Source organism: Theropithecus gelada, chromosome 4 (genome assembly GCF_003255815.1).
Source record: "Theropithecus gelada isolate Dixy chromosome 4, Tgel_1.0, whole genome shotgun sequence".
NCBI classification, from domain to species: domain Eukaryota; kingdom Metazoa; phylum Chordata; class Mammalia; order Primates; family Cercopithecidae; genus Theropithecus; species Theropithecus gelada.
Window position 1 is genome coordinate 28,189,860 of NC_037671.1, and position 16,344 is coordinate 28,206,203.

Sequence of the window (16,344 nt, forward strand, 5' to 3'; positions counted from 1 at the left end):
AGGGGGTCTACTTTTTGAATAGGTCATGTGCTTTCATCCATCTGAACTCCCTTTCTTCTCTTTACCTTTGTTCTTTGGTTCAAGAAGTATTCCTGGAGCTCCTACTATGTGTGAAGCACTGTGCCCCACCCTGGAAATACAAGGAGTATGAGGAGGACCTGACTGCTAGGAACTCCCAGGCCACCGCCTTTTCTTCCTATGTTATGAGCCTTGGACTTTGTGTCCACCCCGCCAGATCCTTGGAAAAGAAAATGTTTACATTGCAGGACACTGTAGGGCTGTGGGCAAGGGCAGGCCCCTGGGGGGGACACATTTACCCATACCTGCCACAGGAAAGAGCTCAAGCCTATCTGTTTTTTCCCACGCTTCAGATGAAACCATCTCCACCTCATATGGCCAGTGACTGTTTTCTTTCTTCAGGAAACTTCTATGGCTGGGTAGCACTTTGACGTTTTAATTATTAACCTATTTTAAATAAAAGTAAATTCCTTTCTTAGAATTACTAAATCTTGGCTGGGTGCAGTGGCTCACGCCTGTAATCTCAGCACTTTGGGAGGCCAAGGCGGGCGGATCACGAGGTCAGGGGATCGAGACCATCCTGGCTAACATGGTGAAACCCCGTCTCTACTAAAAAAAATACAAAAAAATTAGCCAGGCGTGGTGGCGGGCACCTGTAGTCCCAGCTACTTGGGAGACTGAGGCAGGAGAATGGTGTGAACCTGGGAGGTGGAGCTTGCAGTGAGCCAAGATGGCGCCACTGCACTCCAGCCTAGATGACAGAGCGAGACTGTTTCAAAAAAAAAAAAAAGAATCACTAAATCTTCTCCCACAAAGCAAAGTCCTGTAGTTAATAAATCCATTCCCAGTGGCGGAAGAGATCACAATGAAGCAGCGATAGTTGGTCAAGCAAGCTTACAAAACTTTGACTTCTTGGCCAATGGATACTAAAGAAAACTGCCTTTTTCTGAGACCAAGTAGGAATGGGGCCTGGCTTCAGCCTATATTGACTAGATCATTCTTTCATGCATCCCCACTCACCACAAAACCCACAGTACTACCTCACTCAGGCCATAATACTTGAACCATGCCTTTTACTTAAATCCGGAAACTGGCCTTAGGAGATAACCAAGGTTTTTGAGTATCCCACATAGGTAAGGAATGTTGAGCCACTGATTTACACTGTTGTTACAGCCAGCCAGATCACCAGGTTGCCCATTATTGAAGATAACCACTGTAACCAGATATGCTGACTGGTTACCCTTCACACTTGCCCAGCCCATCCTGCCTACCCTACCCCTGAAGTCAATTCCCACGCTTTGCCTAATTTAAAAAAAAAAAAAAAAGCCCTACTGGCTTCAGTCAGGGAATTCTCTTTCTCTCTTGTGCTGCCTCTCATGTCCAGGTATAAGATAAGTTCCAATAAAGACTTGTCTGGGGAAACTTTCAGCCTCATGCCAATTTCTGTGCATTAACAGCCCAAGAACCCAGAGTTGGTACCATTTCTAGCAACTGTTAGAAACTGTCATGCCTTTCAAGACTTTTGTGAATGACTTGAATTTTTTATTTCCTGACTCCAAGGGGACCCTAGTTTCAACAGGCCTACTGTTTTTTTATGTTGTTGTTGTTTTGTTTTCCTGACTCCAGTGGGACCCTAGTTTCCAACAGGCCTACTGTTGATCCTTGACCCTGGGGCTCCTTTATTCTGGACATAGTCTGTGAATGAGGCCTGTCATTTCCCTGGAGTTTCTTTCCATGGCCTTTATTTCTCCTCTTTTCAATGGGAATTTTGCAACCCCTACTCCATGGAAATGTCACACTAACTTTGGCTTGTCATTTGGCTCCTGCTGTCTTTTCTGGACACTCCAAGGGAAAGGCAGAGTTGGGTTTGAGACAGAGGTTAGGCATGACCACAGCTGAGAAAAGACATTTCCTTCAGTCACAGTGCTCCTCCCCACGGCAGCTACCTCACCCCAACCCCCACAAGATAGTGTAGGGCATGCAGTAGGCAGGAGGACCACAGACTCTGACTGTCCCCATGCTGGTCCCAGTGGACTCTGTGGGCTCTGGCTGTGCCTGTGCTTGACCTTCACAGACCTCTTCCCCTTTGAAACACAGCTGTGAGGAGGGAAGCCAGGAAGGACGCCTCTCACACAGTGGTGGTCTGTTTCTTCCATTACAAAATAAGCAGCAGAAAAAGTGAAGGCAGGCTCCTGAATGTGACACATTTCTCAAGAACTCAGATCTCACCAGGCATAGCCTGCAAGACCCGAGTCTGTTCTAACTTTGTCTGGCTGGGCTCTCTGATCCTCCTCCTCAATCATTGTCCATGATGTTCAGACTCTGTCATTTCAAAAATACAGAGAGATAACATCAGGAAGGCTGGAGCATGTGGGACAGTCACTAAATTGAGACCTTTCTGTTGTGTTAATATCAGCATCTGAGTCACAGCCCAGGTGCCTGGAAGTAGCATTTTCATACAGTCAGTGGGTTTCAAATACTTTAAGGCGAACCTTTTTTCTTTCCCTCTGTATTCACTACAGTCAGCATAATGATTGTGTTTGTTCCCTACTGGATCCATTTGTTTTGTAAAGTGTCTGACAGGAATGTGAAGAATAAAATGATACATAATTCTTGTGGGATGTGGTGGCACACACCTGTAGTACCAGCTACAGCTTGGGTGGCTTAGGGAGGAGGATCATTTAAGGCCCAGATTTCAAAGTTGCAGTGAACTGTGATTGCACCACTGCACTGCAGCCTGGCTGACAAAGTGAGACTCCATCTCAAAAAACAAACAAAATGACATATAACTCTTCTATCACCACCAAGAAACTTCCTCAGTGAAGCTCCCAAGGACTACCCTTTATAGTCACATCCCCACTGTTCATACCCTCTGGCAACCACTGATTTGCCAGCTATCCTTATAATATTGTCATTTCATGAATGGTATGTAGAAGGAATCTACATTATATTGCTTTTTTAAACCGTCCAAACCTTTTTTTTCTCTCTGTCTTTTTTCTTTTCTTTTCTTTTCTTTTTAAGCATTTCAACCCCAAAGACCCTCCAGCTAGTTGTCTTTCTCCCTTCGTTTATAGCCAGGTATACTTTTTGTGGTTGTTGTTTCAGCACACCTAATAGCTTACTAGTTTTCTTCCTACATTTTCAGTCCTTTTTTGTTTGCTTTGTAGATGGATCCTTCCTCTATCTGGCCATTAAATATTGTAGCTCCTCAAGGCTCAGTTCTACAACCTCTTCATTTGACAGTTTTTCCCTAGAGAGTCTCCTCCATACTCTTGGCTTCAATTATCTCCTGAGCACAAATGACTCTCAAACACATATATGAGTAGACCTTGAGCCACAAAGTTGTATCTGTATAGCTAACTACCTTTTGTACATATGTATTTGGATGTCTTAAAGACACCTGAAACTTAGCATATCCAAAATTCAGCTCAGTGCATCTCACTCATTCTCATCCAACAAATGTACTTCATGACAACCTGTTATCTTCAACAACTCCCTTTCTCTCCCTGCCCTATAGCTAAGTCAAATCCATTAATCTTACCTCTTAAATCTCTCTCAGGACCATCCTCCCTGTCACCCTAATCTAAGCCATTCCCATAGCCCTCTGAGCCACTGCCATAGATCCTTAACTGGTCACCCTAAATTCACTCTTTTTCTAATTTGTTCTTTCCACGATGACCAAGAATAACATAGTTACTTAATTTTAAATTTTTGTGAGTACATAGATGTGTGTAACTGTGGGGTATATGAGATGTTTTAACACAGGCACGCAATGCTTAATAATCACATCATGAAGAATGAGGCAGAATAACATAGATTAAATGGAAATTTAAAATAATTCCACCCTATCAACCTTTTTTTTCACTTGTCTCCTGTCACTGTTCCTAGGAGAAAGAGCAAAATTCCTAACATGCCTAGGAGGTGATACATATATAATGACCCCTATGTACTTCTTCCAGCTTATTTTGTACTATGTTCTTCCTCCTAATGACATCTGGCCTTCTTTCATTTCCTCAGTGTACAACCCTATACTCAGAATATTCTCTTTTGATCCCTTCCTCACAGATTTAACTCTCCTTATTGTTATGGGAAGTCAGGGACCCTAAACGGAGGGACCGGCTGGAGCTGCAGCACAGGAACATAAATTATGAAGATTTATGAACATTTATCAGTTCCCAAATAATACTTTTATAATTTCTTATGCCTATCTTTACTTTAATCTCTTAATCCTGTTATCTTCGTAAGCTGAGGATGTACGTCACCTCAGGACCTCTGTAATAATTGTGTTAACTGTACAAATTGACGTGTGTTTGAACAATATGAAATCAATGTACCTTTAAAAAGAACAGAATAATAAATAATAGCGATTTCTATGGAATAAGGGAAGACAACCATAAGGTCTGACTGCCTGTGGGGTCAGGCAAAAAGAGCCATATTTTTCTTCTTGCAGAGAGCCTATAAACAAACGTGCAAGTTGGAAAGATATTGCTAAATTATTTTCCTAGCAAGGAATATTAATATTAATACCCTGGGAAAATAATGTGTTCCTGGCGGGAAGTCTATAAACAGCCGCTCTGGGAATGTCTGTCTTGTGCAGTTGAGATAAAGACTGAAATACGTCCTGGTCTCCTGCAGAACCCTCAGGCTTACTAGGGTTGGGAAAATTCCTCCCTGGTAAATTTGTGATCAGACCACTTCTCTGCTCTCAAACCCTGTTTTCTGTTGTTTAAGATGTTTATCAAGACAATACTACTGAACATAGATCCTTATCAGTGGTTCTGCTCTTGTCCTTTGCCCTGTGATCTTTATTGGACCCTTATCAGTGGTTCTGTTTTTGCCCTTTGCCCTGTTCCCCTCAGAAGCACTTGATCTTTGTTGGACCCTTATCAGTGGTTCTGCTTTTTGCTCTTTGAAGCCTGTGATCTGTGTACCTACTCTCTGTTCTTACACTCCCTCCCCTTTTGAAACCCTCCATAAAAACTTGCTGGTCTGAGACTCAGGTGGGCATCACAGTCCTACCAATATGTGATGTCACCCCTGGCGGCCCAGCTGTAAAATTCCTCTGTTTGTACTGTCTCTTTATTTCTCAGCCAGCTAATGCTTATGGAAAATAGAAAGAAACTATGTTGAAATATTGGGGGCAGGTTCCCCCAATACCTTATACTTTAGGTCTCAGTTCAATCAGTAGCCCCACTGGGAATTCCCTGACTCTCCATATAAGGTCAAATCCTACTGTGATACAGCCTCACAGCACTATGTCTTTTTCTTTCACATCACTTATCAAACTAATCATTTCTTTTTTTGTCTTTTTTTTTTTTTGAGATGGAGTCTCACTCTGTCCCCCAGGCTGGAGTGCAGTGGCGCAGTGTCAGCTCACTGCCACCTCCGCCTCCCAGGTTCACGCCATTCTCCTGCCTCAGCCTGCCAAGTAGCTGGGACTACAGGTGCCCGCCACCATGCCTGGCTATACATATATATATATATATGTTTTTAAATTTTTAGTAGAGACGGGGTTTCACCATGTTAGCCAGGATGGTCTCAATCTCCTGACCTCATGATCCACCCGCCTCGGCCTCCCAAAGTGCTGGGATTACAGGCGTGAGCCACCACGCCTGGCCAATAATTTCATTTTTAATTATGAGGTTGGTTGATTAATATCTGTGTCCCCCAGAAAACTGTAAGCCATGCAGGGGAAGGAACCATGTTTGTGTTAGGGTTCTGTTGCAACCCCACAGCCTAGCACGCATGAGGATTTCAACAAATATTTGTTGAGAGAATAAATCAGCATTGAAACTAATGGCCCACGACAGCCATTCTTACAAAACTTTTTATAAACCTGAGATTTAAACATGTCACCATTCCTAAAATATCTTTAGAACGGCTTTATATTTACTTGAGAACTAGAACTTAGCAAAGTGTTATAATAGTATGTGTTTAATTAAATGTACTACAGAAAGCACCCCCCCCCCCTTTATGACCAGGTAGTGGTCTAAATGTTTATTTTATACTGCACTTGATATTTTCCCATAAAAACAAGTTGCAAATGGCAAGTAAGTTCTAACCAGCCCACAAAAATCTTACTTACCCCATGAAGTAGTCAACACTGTATTGATTGGAGCTTTAAGACTGACTGAACTTTTGATCCGTGAATTCAGTGTACCATTTAGTCCATAGCACCCCTCAAGTTCAAACCCTGAGTCTCCATGCCTTTTCAGCCCCAATCCTTTAGTATCTCTCTGGATCCCAAAGCTTTCTGAGACCTGAGCAAAGCAGTAAGTAATGTCTTGACAGAAGGAAAGCTCCAAAAACAAGATCTGCTGGCGGCCAGAGAAAAAAATAAGGGAAGTATACAGAAAAGGCAGTGCTGCTGATAAGGGTGTTGGGTAAAGTGGACAGGGTTGCAAAGAGGGCTCAAGTAGATAGAATATAAAGGGCAAGCAGGGTGCGATACAAGCAAGTTCTATACCCAAGTAACTGGGTGAATTGTAAATCAGGTGTTCCGAAGATAGCAAATACTATATATTCGAAAATTGTTTTAACATCATAAATCCTTCCCCATCCCCCAGCAAGAACTCTCAATTCTTATACCTAGTCACAGAAGATGAAAAGACAAACCATCAAAAATAAATATCCTAAATTCAGTAGAAAACCAATGCACACCATACCTTTGTTCCATTCCGAGTAGGCAGGGGCCAAACAGCACAAGAGCAGCTCCTCAGAGATAGCTGAAATGGAGTGAGGTTGAAATATTCTTTTAAATAATGTTTAAAACTTCTAGAAAGGCTGCAGCCTGAACAATTCAATTTGCTTGGTAACAAATTTAATCAGATTTTATTGTAGCCAGAAAACCTTTCCAAAAGCAATTACGAGAGCACAGCAGGCAAGAGCACAGCAGGCGAGTCAGACTTCTGGTGACATGAACCCTCGGCCTGCTGATATGAATTTCAGTTGTCTTCATATATCTGCCAACCTTTCTATTACCCTTCCAGCTCCACCCATAGAGCCTAGCAAGTGGATGGTGCACTTTAGATAAACTCCGAATTCCCCACCAGCACAGGAGTATGAAGTGTGTGTGCGTGTGTATGTGTGTTCATACATATGTGTGCCTGAATGCACATGTATGTTTTGCAGACACATGAATGTGGTGTATGAGGAGAAAATATTAAGGATAACTTAATATATTACTTCCTAATTTTATGTATCCTTCTGTGAGTCATCCTGTCACAAAAACGGATTTTGGTTTTCTTTGTAATATAATAAGAATTGCTTTATTATAAAAGAAAAGACCTCTGTATAGTATTTCCCACTGGCGCGTACAGTTTAGGTCTGGCCTCTGTTCCTTCCTGATCCCTACCCTCCCCTGACTGTACTTCTGTCTTCTCAACCCTGAGGGCTCAGACTAGTGGCCCAAGTCTAAATCTCTTGAGACATCTGTATGCCTCTTGGTTTATTTTCCCCAGTTTGATAAACATCCTGTCTTGTTCAGTCACTGTTTCAGCTCTAGCAAGCAGGTGTTCTGTGGTTCTTTCAACAAACACAATACAGTGAAGAACTAGCTGGCATTGTGCCTGCCTATGTATTTTCAAAAACTCACCTTAAGTTCTCCCCATTTCATTAAAATCAATTCCTCCTTTTCCCACTAAGTGCACTCTCTCCTGAATCCCTGGAGAATTCTGTGCCTCAAAATCTGTGCTTAAAAAAAAAAAAAAAAAAAGACACCAACACTAAATTCTCTTTCATGTTAGTCTCGTCTCTCCAACTAGACTGTAAGTTTCCGAAGCACTGGCAACGTGACTTTGACCTTGTATTTGCCACAACGTTTAAAATGCTGTGTAGGAAACAACTGAACAAATTCTCAGGAAAGAGCAAGAGGACAGTTGTAACCACATCTATTCTAGTTGGAGAAATGTCTGGTAGTAGGATAAAGGAAGGAAAGACTGCTACGTGAAGCAATTCTTCTAAGTAACACCTGCCCTCAAAAGTATTCTTTTCCTCTCCAAATCAAGAAGGTCTCTCAAATTCTTCCTTCCCTAGTTCTAGACGACATCACATGACATTTTTTAAAGCGAGGTATAACTTACATACAGTAACATGCACTAATCTTGAATGTATAGCTCTATGACTTTTTTACACAGGTATACATTCATGTAACTACCTCCCACATCAAGATATAGAACATTTCTAGGACTCCAGCTAACTCCTTCCCAGTCAACATCCACTCGATTGATAGCCACTCCTCTAATCTGTATCACCATAGACTGGTTATACCTACTCTTAAATTTTGTATAAATGGAATCATATGCTTTTTTGTATCTGGCCTTTCTCCTACCATTATGATTGTGGGATTTTCCATATTGTAAACATATTTCATGTTATGTGCATATTTTATTGCTGGAGGGTGCATATTTATTGCATGTTAAATAAATTCTACATAAGTCTCACATAGGAAAAGAAAGCAGGAAACCACCAGAAAGAACTGAACCCTGACATGTACAATTGCTTAGGGAACCCACAGGAGTTGCCAATGTTGAGCAAAATAGACCTCTGATTAGAAATAAAAGCCATCTATTTTCTCTTATACAAGAAACATTAGACACATGGGGAAAATTAGCTGCCAGAAATAATCACAAACTGAACAATTAGGGCAAAGATACCTTTCCACAAGATAGATTTAGTAAAGAAAACAAGGAAGAATTTTCAGAGAAAGAAATTTAATGGGCCGGGCGCGGTGGCTCACGCCTGTAATCCCAGCACTTTGGGAGGCCGAGGCGGGTGGATCACAAGGTCAGGAGATCGAGACCATGGTGAAACCCCGTCTCTACTAAAAATAGAAAAAATTAGCCGGGCGCAGTGGCGGGCGCCCGTAGTCCCAGCTACTCGGGAGGCTGAGGCAGGAGAATGGCGTGAACCCGGGAGGCGGAGCTTGCAGTGAGCCGAGATTGCGCCACTGCACTCCAGCCTGGGCGACAGAGCAAGACTCCGTCTCAAAAACAAAAAAAAAAAAAAAAAAGAAATTTAATGCATCAAGGCATAAAAAGGGATTATAAGAGCAGGAACCTGAATTCTCTGAAGGAGAGAACAGGTGTGGTAACATCTTTTTGACTTAAATATCAGATAGAAACAAAGAGAACTTTAGAATTCAGGTAAAGGGAGTTCTGTCTGAAAACAGGAAGACAAGAAAGGCAGAGAACAGAGGCCCCTTTCTCTTTTTTGATTTCCAACTTTTAAGTTCAGGGGTACATGTGCAGGATGTGCAGGTTTGTTACATAGGTAAACATGTGCCATGGCAGGTTGCTGCACAGACCTTCCCATCACCTAGGTATTAAGCCCCGCTAGCATCCATTAATGACTCTTCCTTTCAACAGAGCAGCAGAGGAGCCCTGTTAGTAAGGTGATAGGTGACAAATCCCTGGTAATGGGGCAGGTGGAGGACTTTTTAAAACACATGAATGCTCTCTGGAGAGCAGTGACGCCACCCTTTTCACTACCTCAGACTTTTAGCAAAGTGTGCTGAAGAATGCCATCTGGGGAACACAAAGGAAAAAGGTGTGTTCTATGTCTGCACCAGGACAAACTATAAGAACAGACTATAAGGCCGGGCGCGGTGGCTCAAGCCTGTAATCCCAGCACTTTGGGAGGCCAAGACGGGCGGATCACAAGGTCAGGAGATCGAGACCATCCTGGCGAACACAGTGAAACCCTGTCTCTACTAAAAAAATACAAAAAACTAGCCAGGCGAGGTGGCGGCGCCTGTAGTCCCAGCTGCTTGGGAGGCTGAGGCAGGAGAATGGCGTAAACCCGGGAGGCAGAGCTTGCAGTGAGCTGAGATCCAGCCACAGCACTCCAGCCTGGGCGACAGAGCAAGACTCCGTCTCAACAAAAAAAAAAAAAAAAAAAAAGAACAGACTATAAGAAGAGGTACAATTAAGAAATCGAGGACAAAGAAAATTGGACCTAGGTGGGGGCCAAGTACAAAACATCTTGGAATTGAAAAGAAAAAAAAAATAAAAAACACAAGTTAGGGGAGGCATTAAGTTTCCCATCAAGAATGGGATGAAGAGCCAGACATTTTATTTAAATCTCAAAGGGAGGGGTAATTTTCAGAAAGGTGTCACATAAATGAAAAGGGGTAATGAGAGAACAAAAGGATTTTTCCAATAAAATCATGGGCGCCAAAACAAAAAAACAGTGGAGGCCTTAAGTAGCAGAATCATATGCCAAAAACCAAACCTGGCATCTGTGAAACAGATAACCAATTTAAGAATCTCCTAAAAGAGAAGTTATGAAAGAAAATTAAGAAACAGGAAGAATAATATATAACTTCTACCTAACAGAAATTCCAGAAAACAAATGAAGGAATGATCAAGAATAAATTAACATTTTTCTCAATAGAAGAAAATCTAGATTTCATATTTAAAGAATCTAAGGATTGTTGGGCAGGAATACTGAAAAAAGTCATATTACAGATAATCTGATGAAATTTATAAATGACAGAAAAGAATCCTACAAGAAATCCTACAAACTTCCAGACCACTCCCCCACCCTCCTCACACTCACTTCTCCCAACAAAAGACATCCCAACCCCTTCACCAAAATCAGGTGTCCACCAAGGGCAAATAAACCAGTGGACATTGCCGTATCATTTGGAAATGAAGTGCCAGGAGACCCAATGGGGTGATGTTTACAGAATTCTGAAGGAGAATTCTACGGCCAAATGGTAATTCAAGTGTGGCTGTAAAATAAAGGCCTTTTCAGACTTGTAAGGACTCTGAACACACAATTTCCAACTGTGGTCTCAGAAATCAGTTCCACAGTATACTGGTCCTCTCAGCCTCAGAGTCTTTGGTGAATCTCCAGCTAACAGAGAGCTTCATCTCCCAAAGAGGCCCTCCAGCCTTCTCTGGTAAAGGTTTTAGATACTCTCACCCACACAGCACACCTTTTTTCTAGACCTTGAAACAGCATCCTAATAGAAATCTACCTGAGATAATTGCTCTTCTAGCAATTATCCTCTTTTTATTCATCTGCCAAGTTTCTTTGTTTCCCTTATTCCTCCTCTCCACTTCTTAACTTTATTCCTCTATGACAATCCAGGAGGTCACAAAGGCCACCAGTGACCTCCACACAGTGAATCCCAAAAAGCCGTGTCAGCCCTTACCTTATTGGTGCACCTTATCACACTCAGGACTGTGGCTACCTCGTTCTTGAAGCTTTCAGCTCTCCAGATTCTCCTGTGTCTCCAGAGCTCTTTTTGCTTTGTCTTTTTTTTTTTTTTTTTTTCCTTTTCTTCTGCCTGACCTTAGCTATTGCTGTTTTCCAGGCATCCTTGACTCACCATTCTTCTCTTATTACAGAGACTATGTCTGTCTTACTCATTTGTTTCCAAAACCACCTCGAGTCAAAAGAGGAATTTGCTGGGAGGGTCCGAAGAGATCTCGAAAAACCCAGCATAGAAACCTCAGCCCATCGGGCCTCGTGCAAGGCTGGAGCCTCAGGTTCTAATGTCAGCACTAGAGAAAAACACAAAAAACACTTATCCTCCTTCTCTTCCTGTATCTCCATGGTGTGGGAGAGGAAGGAAGACGAACTAACCTGAACGGCCACAGGCATTCACAGGGTCAAGTGCATCGTGGGCAGGGTCACTGAGCTGAATAGCATCTTCTACTTCTGTGTTCCACCCAGGAGTGGGGGCAGTGAGGGGAGCAGGCCTGGAGTTTTTTAGGCTACTGGTGGGCCTCAGAATCTCCTCTGCAAGCACTTTAGAACATCCAAGTCTCAAAACAGAAATCCAGAATGGGCAGTAGAGGACCCCTCTTAAGCCTTTCAAGTCATGTACTGTCTTTTATCAAAGAAGGCTACCCTGGGATTTTTAAGATATTGTGCTGATGAATAAAAATCATTCTTCCCACCCATTCACCACTGAGTCTTTATGTGGGTGCCTGCATTAATTGCTAGAACATAGAGAACTTCCTCCCTAAGTAGCCTTAGTGAAACCTGAATTCATTCTAGGACGGCACTAGATTTTGGAAGTCAAGCACTGTACTACCTTCTTTTTGTTGCTCATATCAGGCCAAGAGCCTAGATCAGTGGCACACAGTAAATGTTTAATAAATGTTGATTAGCAAACAAAATCTTAGCATATTCATTTCTTGGAAGTATTAACTAGTTTGCTTTTGTAACACCTTTTAATCCAGTTTTCCTTTGCCATTTTGCCTTCCTGAAAACATCCAAAGGCCATTTCTGTCTCATTTTCTCATTCCTGGAAGAATATCACCAAAGTATCAGGCAGTTTTAAGTCTTTTCAAATTTCCTGGAAATAAGTATGGAATAATTTTTACCAACCAATATTAATGGCAGTGCAGGAGAAAAATACAAATGCAACATAATTGTTTCACTGAATTTCTTAATTTTTATGTCTGTGCTAAATTTAACAGCAACTGAATGGGGAAAGATTACAGGTCATCTTTTCATTGTTCCATTCATGGCCTGTGCAGATAAGTTGCATCAGATCTGAAGAGAAGTGGACTCAAATGAGTGAGCACTGTTTCTCTTCTTGTGGAGTGCTGCTGTGGGGTTCATCTTTCTTTCTAGACCGAGGAGATAGCCAAGAAGGAGGGAATTCATTGTGGTAGTTCTTGACTTGCATGTTGTAGGTTGCTCTTTATCTCTACCATGACTCATTTTAGCCTAGGCCTTTGGATCAGGCATAAACAGCCGAAGTTACTAGCCTAACAGGCCAGACAACTTTGCCATTCCATAGTTCTCATTTAAAAAATCTATCCAAGAAGCCCTACCTCAAGTCAATCCCCAGCTTCCTAAGCTTTCAAGGCCTTCCGTCTATATCCTTAAGGGAACACATCTGTGGAGACCTTCCTACCACAAGTGACACATCAGCCCAGCCAAACACTCAGAGGGCACGTTATTGTGCTAAGTCCTACAGTAAGTGCTAGGGTATAAAATCAAATACGATTTCAGCCTTCACCTTCAGGAGGTTACAGCCCAGTGAGGAGACAGACATCCAGCCAGAAAATGTCAGTAAAATGTCAGCAAATGTGACAAGTGACCAATTCCTCCATCTTGGTTCTAAGCATTCTCCCCTACCCCATAGTCTTGGAAACCTTAAGCTATTGTCTCTTCCTCTCCTGATTCTTAAGTCTTTCCTATCTGTTCCTTCCTTTAGCATCTAAATATGTGCAAGCTTCTCCCATTTTAAAAACTGTAAAACTGGCTGGGCGTGGTGGCTCACTCCTGTAATCCCAGCACTTTGGGAGGCCCAGGTGGGTGGATCACAAGGTTAGGAGATCAAGACCATCTTGGCCAACATGGTGAAATCTCATCTCTACTAAAAATACAAAAAAATTAGCCAGGCGTGGCGGCGTGCACCTGTAGTCCCAGCTACTAGGGAGGCTGAGGCAGGAGAATTGCTTGAACCCAGGAGGCGGAGGCTGCAGTGAGCCAAGATCATGCCACTGTACTCCAGCCTGGTGACGGAGTGAGACTCTGCCTCAAAAAAAACAAAAAAACAAAAAAAAAAAAAACCACACACATACACAGAAAAACACCTATAAAACTACAATTCTTTCAATATTACCCTCTAGTATTAACCCCTTCTCTTTACTTTCAGAGCCAAACTTCTGGAAAGAGGTGTATTCTCTCTCCCTCTCTCTCCTCCTCTTCCTTCCATTCACTCCTTAAGCCACACAGTATGGATTTCACCCTCATCATTGCACCAAAAGTATTCTTCCTGAAGTCAAAAATATCTTCCTGGGTGGGTGTGGTGGCTCACACCTGTAATCCCAGCACTTTGGGAGACCAAGGTGGGCGATCACTTGAGGCCAGGAGTTCAAGACCAGGCTGGCCAACATGGTGAAACCCCATCTCTACTAAAAATACAAGAAATTAGCCAGGCATGGTGGTGCATGCCTGTAGTCCCAGCTACTCGGGAGGCTGAGGCAGGAGAACCACTTGAACCCGGGAGGTAGACATTGCAGTGAGCCGAGATCACGCCACTGCACTCCAGTGTGGGCAACAGAGCAAAAGTCTGTCTCAAAAAAAAAATCTTTCCCATCATGATATTCAAATAATGCATTCTAGTGTAGTCAGCCCCTTCCTGGACATCTCAGCTCCGTCTGGCACAGTTGATGAAGTCCTCCTTTTAAAAACACTCTCCCCTTGGGCTTCATGAAACCATTCTTGACCCTTCTTCCTCCCTCATTCCCCAAATTCCACAACACACCAAACCCTTTCCCCTTGAAGGAGACGCACTGCCCTAGTCCAAGCCCACATAGCTCTCATCTGAACCACGGCAGGAATGTCCCAACTGAACTTCCTGTGTCTCTTCTCACCACCCTGCCTCCAGCCCACTTGCCACATCACAGCCAAACAAGCTTTATTTAAAATATCAGATTTGATCATATTTCTCTTTAAACTCTTAACGATTTCCAACTTCCATGAGGATAAAGTTCAAAATCCTTAGTATGGCCTGCCATAAGCATCCTGGTCTGATTTGTGCTTACCTCTATGGCCTCAGGTCAAATCACCCTCCCCAGCCCTTTCTCTATTCTGGCCAGTGTGACCTTCTTATAGTAAAACAAAAATATTCCATGGACTTTCTCATTTCAGCTGTTCTCTCAGCTTGGGGTGGTTCCCCCCTCCTCATCTTTGCCTGGCTAACTCCTACTCACTACTCAGATTTCAACTTAAATGCCACTTCATCTAGAAATCTAATTCCCAAGGAATTGGTTAAAGCCCAATATGATCCTGCAACTTGTATAGCACTGTAGTTCTTCGTAACAGTCAGCACCCCAATTATTACTTATCCAATGTTTATCTTTACCCCTAGACATGACTGAATGAGAGCAGGGACCATGCCTGTCTTGTTCATTGCAATGTCCCCAACACCTGGCATGGGGCATATTTTTAATGAATGAAGAAACGAATTAATACACTGAATGCATTAAGAATAATCAAGAGGGACACCTAAGCCAGTCTATAACAAGAAAATGAAGGCTTAGCATTTTCCAAATCTATAATACTATGATTTCTGGAGGAAGAATGATAGAAAGAGCCAGATGCTTGTAAAGGACAGGTGTATTTACAGGAACAGCAAAGGTGGGTCGAAGGGTTTTTAACAAATGATTGTTATTCTGAAGTGCTATAAAATACAGCAGGATCTAGGGTGTGAACAAAATCTAATAACTCTGGCCAGTAGCATGTTATGAGAGAACATACGTTATATTAGATGAATTTATGTTGCATATGTTTAGCTAAGTAAAGGATACTTAAACAATTGCTTCTAGAATAAGTCATCCGGAATTACCTCATGGCCATACAACCCGGACGTGAAAGAATCAAGGCCTTATATACACAAGAATTTGACATTAAAAAAAAAAAAAAAGCAGCAGCAATCCATAAAAAAATGTTAACTCATAAATGTCTACAGCAGTAAGGAACCTTATATTATCCAGCTCAACCCCGCCACACTTCCTGTCATCCCCACCCAGGGGTGTGTAATATGGGAAGCTGAGGCCCTAGGAGGTTAAGTCACTTTCCTCGGGTTACATGTCTACTTTGTGGCTAAACTAGTCATAGAAATGGGGTCAGCTGGGCACAGTACAGTGGCTCACGCCTGTAATCCTAGCACTTGGGAGGGCTGAGGCAGACAGATTACGAGGTCAGGAGTTTGAGACCAGCCTGGCCAATGTGGTGAAACCCGTCTCTACTAAAAACACAAAAATTAGCCAGGTGTGGTGGGGTGCACCTATAGTCCCAGCTACTTGAGAGGCTGAGGCAGAAAAATCACTTGAACCTGGGAGGCAGAGGTTGAGCGGAGATCTCACCACTGCACTCTTGGGTGCACAGCTTGGGTGACAGAGTGAGATTCCATCTCAAAAAAAAGAAAAAAAGAAACCAGGTCTCTATTTCAATGCCTCCTAATTATCTGTGACTTTTTTTTCTTTTTTTAATACTGTAAGTTCTAGAGTACATGTGCACAATATCTGTGACTTGTGATTCTGTAAACTTCAATGAGACTACTCCAAACCACGGCCTGAGGTGGTTTTCTGGAAACTCTTGCCTTCCTCCAGTCTTGACACCGATTCACTACATAGCATATCCTGTGTGAAGAGAAGCCTGTGGGTGCTGCTAACCTCAACACCTCCCCGCGACCACCCACACTGCTGAGGGGCTTAGGAGTTCATAATGGCAGAAGTGAAGCACTTCGAGTAACTCCTTGAAATGATATCCTGTTCTGTGGCATTAAGCAACATTGCTCTCATCTGTCCTTTGTGATTTCTCAATCTCCTTGCTGTCGTATTTGGGAAATAT

At 42.6% G+C, this 16,344-nt stretch overlaps 1 protein-coding gene across 2 annotated transcripts in view; it reads right to left on the minus strand.

The window, feature by feature from the left end:
* Window positions 1-16,344, minus strand: part of LOC112622349 (cytidine monophosphate-N-acetylneuraminic acid hydroxylase) — a 354,146-nt gene that overhangs the window by 72,125 nt on the left and 265,677 nt on the right. The window contains exons 1-2 of one of the 2 annotated variants that reach the window (XM_025381884.1): window positions 11,177-11,373; window positions 6,684-6,743 (exon numbers count right to left, since the gene is read on the minus strand). In XM_025381884.1, the coding sequence (XP_025237669.1) occupies window positions 6,684-6,694 (11 nt within the window). In that variant the 5' untranslated portion in view covers window positions 6,695-6,743; window positions 11,177-11,373. Of the gene's footprint in view, window positions 1-6,683; window positions 6,744-11,176; window positions 11,374-16,344 lie in introns of those variants that run through there. The other variant, XM_025381885.1, reaches the window with a different exon arrangement.